Source organism: Neolamprologus multifasciatus, chromosome 7 (assembly GCF_963576455.1).
Source record: "Neolamprologus multifasciatus chromosome 7, fNeoMul1.2, whole genome shotgun sequence".
Classification (NCBI taxonomy): Eukaryota; Metazoa; Chordata; class Actinopteri; order Cichliformes; family Cichlidae; genus Neolamprologus; species Neolamprologus multifasciatus.
Genome location: NC_140445.1, coordinates 44036333 through 44042364, shown reverse-complemented (window position 1 = coordinate 44042364; position 6032 = coordinate 44036333). Strand labels below are relative to the sequence as shown.

Below are 6032 nucleotides of genomic sequence, written 5' to 3'. Positions count from 1 at the left end.
AAACTTTGGACAGTGGGATCCAGCCAGGGTCTCTGGAGAGAACTCATACAAGCATGCAATGTGCTAACACTGAACTGGAAGCTAGGTCCTTCTTGCTATGAGGTAACATAGCCAACTAAGCTGCCCTAGCTAAGCACTGGGTTTTCCACAGAAATTATAACCACTGGATGTCCCACTTGATCTCTAGTATCACAAACCAAATAAGCAGTAATGTTAGCCACACCTTCACTCTTCCTTTAAAACAAGAAAGGCGGCTTTGTGAAATACGTTGAGTAGCCCTGTAATATTCCAACTTAAGCTGAGCAATTCACTTGATAGTGCTGTAGAAGTATTTTCACTGCACTGTAAATGTGGCTGAATTAAAATAATTCTGCATAGAAGAATGGGCCAAAATTCCTTTAGAGGGGAAAAAACAGTTCTTGCAAACAGTTGCTACAATGGCGGTACAACAAATTATATAATTAATGATTTTTTTTTTTTTCACATAGAGACAGATAGGTTTAGATAACTTTTTCCCTTAATAAATGAGTTTGTAATTTAATAGTGGAATGTTTTATTTATTTAGATCATCTAATACAAATATGAATTAAGTCACAAGCATTCAAAGAAATTAGGAAGGGGTCAGAGATCTTTTGAAGTTTGAAATCTACATGTGCAATAAGGTGTTAAAGAGACTTCAATATAGAAACAGTTTTTACATGTAAAGACTTTGTGTCTTTACTGAGCGTTGTAGGGCATTAAGAGTAATCAGAAACTTAGCTTTGCACCAACATGTCCACTGTGGCATGCAATCTGAATGCATGTCAGTGATTGTTAAAATTGTGTTAGAGTGAACCAGACAATAAACCGCAATTAAATTGTCACATCTTGCCTGTTATGGCTTGCTTAAAAAGGAACTCCACCTTATTCAAGGAAACCCTTTTGTTCATGCTCATGACATTAGCTTACTTGTGCTACACGTTACATTAAACCTCTGTTTTTACTGTTGTCATTTAAGGCTGCATTAACATTCTTTAAATGCTTTAAAATTATCGCTTCAATTTTTTTTCCTTCTTGAAATATAAAGATAGTTATTATAGCTTATCATGGATGTTGTCTGTAACACAAAGCTTATTGAACTTAATAGGAAATCAAAACCCTTTAGCTTATTGTTTATTTGAACTTTATCTCATTCTACTGTCTGAAAAGCCTCTTCCCCAATTAGGACTTGTATTTCATCCTCTTAAACATAGCTGAACTGATGACCAGACAGGCCTTGACCAGAGTAAAAAAACAAAGGAAACATTCTGCTTCTTGGGTGTGGAGTGCTACTGTTACACAGCATGCATCACTGTTCCTATCTTCCTCATCATGTTCTCTAATCTATGCACAGTCTTTCAGACTTCTTGAATGGAAACAATTTGCCTCACAAATGAGCCTTTAGTGTTAGTCCAGCAAATGCCCTTCATGTTATCACCGTCTGGAATCTCTCACTGAACGGATCATTTGTTTTTTGAATTATGCTTCAAGCACTGAAGGTCCCTGCATTATAAGCTTATACAAAGAGTGCCTGTGTGTCCCATGTCTTTTTCAGTAGGGTTTTTTTTTTTTTTTTGGGGGGGGGGGGGGGGTGATCTGTCTTTTTGAATGAAGACTTCAGTTTGGTTTTTTTTATTTGTTTTTTTATATATATATCTTCAAACATCTTTAGATACAAATTATTTAGTGTACGCCACACCAATATCTTGGGTCAAACATGGCATTTGGGTGAAAGGAGTTGCCAACTCTGTATAGATGGAAAGTTAAATTTGTAGTTTGAATATTTTCAGGAAATTGAGCCAACTGTAATCAGTCTTTCTAAGATTCTGTTGAAGTAACATTGCACTGACCAGACATTTTTAGGGGGCTCTTGAATGCTGCCAGCATTTTTTCCTTCTCCCACCAGTTGACAAATAGGTCAGTCAGAGCACAATGCCTGTGCTTGTTTTGAATCTTCATGGCAAGCCCTATTTATTGGAAGCTGCAGCCCTCTCATGATGCCAGTTGAATTCTTAAAGTGTAAACAATCCCCTCTTCTTTTAGTGAGTGCTTTGTAGAACTATTTGTGGGACCTTTATGTTCTTAGAGTATGTCTCTTTCTAAGAACTTGATAATGATATTTCTTCCGCATGAGGGCCGTCATCATGTACTTAAATGACAGACGTTGCTGTCAGAGAGACTATGTTACAAATAATTGCTTGCCCATCAGTTGATTTGGGTTGAACAGAGCTTTTTTTTATTTTTAGAGCCTTAGACCATAGCTCTGGTTCGTGCCAGTCAAAGACACATGTGTAATGTTCTCAGAGTTATTAGATATGATGTCTGAGACATGAAGGTCATGTGGTGGTGGCTTCAGAGTCGAGGCAAAGTAGCATGGGTATAGAATAGCATCTTCTAATAGGAAAAGTAAACTTTTCTGTATTATTTCACAAACTTATTTCAGAAATTTTTATCTACATTTCAACTTGAATTACCAAACAATGAACATTTAAGTATATTTTAAGAAATCATCTTTCCAAATCTTTATGGTTGGGTCTCGTGTTGACTGTTTATCATCAGGTCACTGGTGTGGTTGGCAGAGCTGAACTTCTTTCATCAATCTTTCTTCTGGCTGCTTTCCTGGCATATACAAAGTCAACTGGACCAGACCATTCCATTGGTAAGTATAATGTTCTTCCCTGGCCTTTATTTATTTCTGTCTCATGTGCAAAATCTACTGGGTCGTTAAGTATGAACTTATTTTCAACATGCTGTTCTCTGTTAACATTATATCATTATTTTAATTACCAAAATAAGCAAATACATATACAAAAAATCAAGACAGAGGCAGTGAAAGTGTTGTGGCAACAGATCGGATAAGATCAAACACCTGGCTATTCAGGTGTTAACTTCCAATTTCCAATGTTTTGATATAAATAAACACTTCCCTTTGAGGGTAATTAATATGGAATGTTCAGTGTTACTTATTACTTATAGTCATGGTAATAAATCTGTCAAGTCTAAGGTTTTATGTATCCAGACCTGATTGTTAACAGGTCTTAAAATTAGGTAAATAAAACTTTAGTTATACTACAACTTGTGATATATTTCATTATTTATGTATCCAAAATTAAGCCAAAATATGGAAGTGGTGTGTGAAAGTGCACTCTTGCTGCTTATATTGGAACTAAGGGAGTAATAATTAAATGCAGTTGATTAAATGATTATCAGCAGGTGTTTACCACCTGTGTAAAAGCAGTACCTTTGGTAGTCTGCTGATCTTGAGCACTCAGGCATGTATTAGAGTCGAATACATGCCTGTCATTGCCAAGTAGAAAATGTATCTGCAATGATCTTTAAGCAAGCAATTGTTGTTGTAATCTATCTGGCAAAGATTTTTTATTCCCAAGCAATTTGAAGTCTGTAGTTCTATAGTAAGAAAGATGATTCATGTACATGCAAATCTTCCCAGGAGTCGATGTCTCAGGAAATTTACCCCAAGATCATCATCAAAAAACTGTAGCGCTCCAGCTCATGTCAGTTAGATGTTCAAGTCCATGACAATACAATTAGAAAAAGATGAAGCAAGTATGGCTTGTTTGGAATGGTTTCTAGAAGAAAGCCTTTCTAAAAGAACATGGCAGCACAGCATAGGTTTGCAAAGTGGCATCAAACCGCAAGATTTCTGGAACAATGTCCTTTACACAGAAAAATCCAAAGTGAAGGTTATGATGCACAGTGCTGTATATAGAAAACCACAGCAAATCAGCAAACTACCCATACTGCCTGTCAAGCACAGCGATGGGAGTGTGACAATTTAAGATTGTTTTGCAGCCACAGACCTGGGTACTCTCCAGTCATTGAACTCCTCTATATGCCAAAGTATTCTAGAGTCAAAGGCCCTCTGTCTGACAGCTAAAGGTTAATCAAAATTGGGTCACACCGCAGGACATTGAGCTGAGGTACAGCAGCAAATTCACAACAGAATGGCTGAAGAAGAAACGAATCCAGCTTTTGCAATGCTCTAGTCAAAGTCCAGACCTCAATCTGATTGAAATGTTGTGGTAAGAGCTATGCATAAATGAATGTTTGCAATCTTCAATTATCTGATGTAAAAGACTGATAAAGTCATACAGAAAGCAATTACTTAAACTTGCTGCTGCTAAAGGTAGCTCTAAAGCTGCTGAATTATGGGATGTGTCTGGATTCTCACACACAGCTTCTGCATATGTTTTGGAAAGTTTTTGTTAAATAATAATGATGCTGTATAATATTCATCTCAGGTTGTATTTTTAAGACCTGGTAAGGATTAGGTCAGTTTTTATGATGTCCTGATATGTAAAACCTTGGAAATGAGGGTAGAGCAGGGCGATATTACCAAAAATATTTATCACGATATACATTTGAAAATTTGCGATAATGATATAATTGACACTAGACAAAATACTTTACAACTCCACAACTTTATTAGTGCAAAAAAAAAAAAAACATCGCTGTATTTTCACTTAAACAAGCAGCTGTTTTTATGTGCATTAAGGTTATATAAAAATGTAACAGTGCAAATGCAAATTCCTTACTGACAGTTGAACCAAAAGGTATTTCCAGTGGAAATTGGCCGACATATCCTCAGCATAACCATGTATAATATCCACAAAACTTAAAAAGAGGTTATACACACACAATACGGTAATATTATGTTGAAGCACAGTACGTATCACTCCGCGAGGCGCCTGCCTACGATAGCCGTAATGCTCCAACAATCTATCAAGCGGTGCGGCTTCGTAGCTTAGCAAAGTCGTACTAAAACATTTGACAGATTTCGAGCGCCGTGTACCACATAAAATAGTTTCGAGGTCAGTAAACACAACCAGAATTCATACATAAGGCACACGGGATTATAAGGGGCACTGTCGATTTTCAGAAAAATCAAAGGATTGATTTAAGTGTGCCGTATTTTCCAAAAAACACGGTAATAACGACGGCCCGCTAGCATGCTCTACCAAAAATAGTGCTTTGTTGTGTATCTGACGGACAAAAGCTAAACCAGTTCCACACCACTGAAGTTGCAGCATTTTACAAACCAATTCTGGTTCATCTGTTTCATTAACAATCGGTTTCGCCCTCAACATTCGCCGTCACCGCCATGCTTTTCCGCCATGTGTGTATGAAACCAAAGGCACTGCACATGGGCGTTTTACCCATATTCTATCGCAATATTTCATTTTCTTATCGTTGCCCAACATTATACCGGTATTACCGTGAACGGTATGATATGGCCCAGCCCTACTGGTAATTACTAAAAACTTCAGTGCTGAATGAATGGAGGCCGAGTCACTGATGCCTTTATTACAAAGCAGCATACTCCGTATATTTCTCAATCTGGCTTGACTATACCTACAAACTAAGATAACCAGCAGTTATGTTGAGTGTTGCCATAGTGGTGGTTATCAACCTGGTAGGTCAGCAACGAATGATAATCCTTAAATTAGAGAAAGAAAACTGCCGATGGTCCAAATGTGTAGCTAAGTTAATAGGCTTATGTTTGTATGAAAACAAAGGCACTGCGCATGCGCGTTTTACCCATATTCTATCGCGATATTTCATTTTCTTATCGTTGCCCAACATTATACCGGTATTACCGCGAACGGTATGAAATGGCCCAGCCCTTTTTAGTATGGCTACACCTACCATGCTCATCTAGATGCCTCTAGATCAGGGGTGTCAAACTCAAATAGTAGGCCAGCTCTAATAGTAATTTGGTATGGCTTCGCGGGCCAAATGTAATTAGGCTGCGGGCCAAATTTGGCCCGCGGGCCAGAGTTTGACACCTATGCTCTAGATGATGCAGCTGTATGTATTCACCAGTCTCTCAAAACAAATTTCTCTAGACCACGTGGAAGAAATCTCTTAAAATTTGGAATTCAGTTGAATTTGGTAAACACGCACACAATTTCCGTCAAAAGTTTTATTGGATAAAATTAGAAAGTGATAGCATTTTGTATCCAAGAGTTCAAATTTAAACTTTATTCTAACAT

At 37.4% G+C, this 6032-nt stretch overlaps 1 protein-coding gene across 1 annotated transcript in view; it reads left to right on the top strand.

Moving 5' to 3' along the window:
• tmtc3 (transmembrane O-mannosyltransferase targeting cadherins 3) overlaps positions 1 to 6032 on the top strand; it is a 31461-nt gene that overhangs the window by 2992 nt on the left and 22437 nt on the right. The window contains 1 exon segment of the mRNA XM_085165629.1: positions 2578 to 2677. Coding sequence (XP_085021755.1) covers positions 2578 to 2677 — 100 coding nt within the window.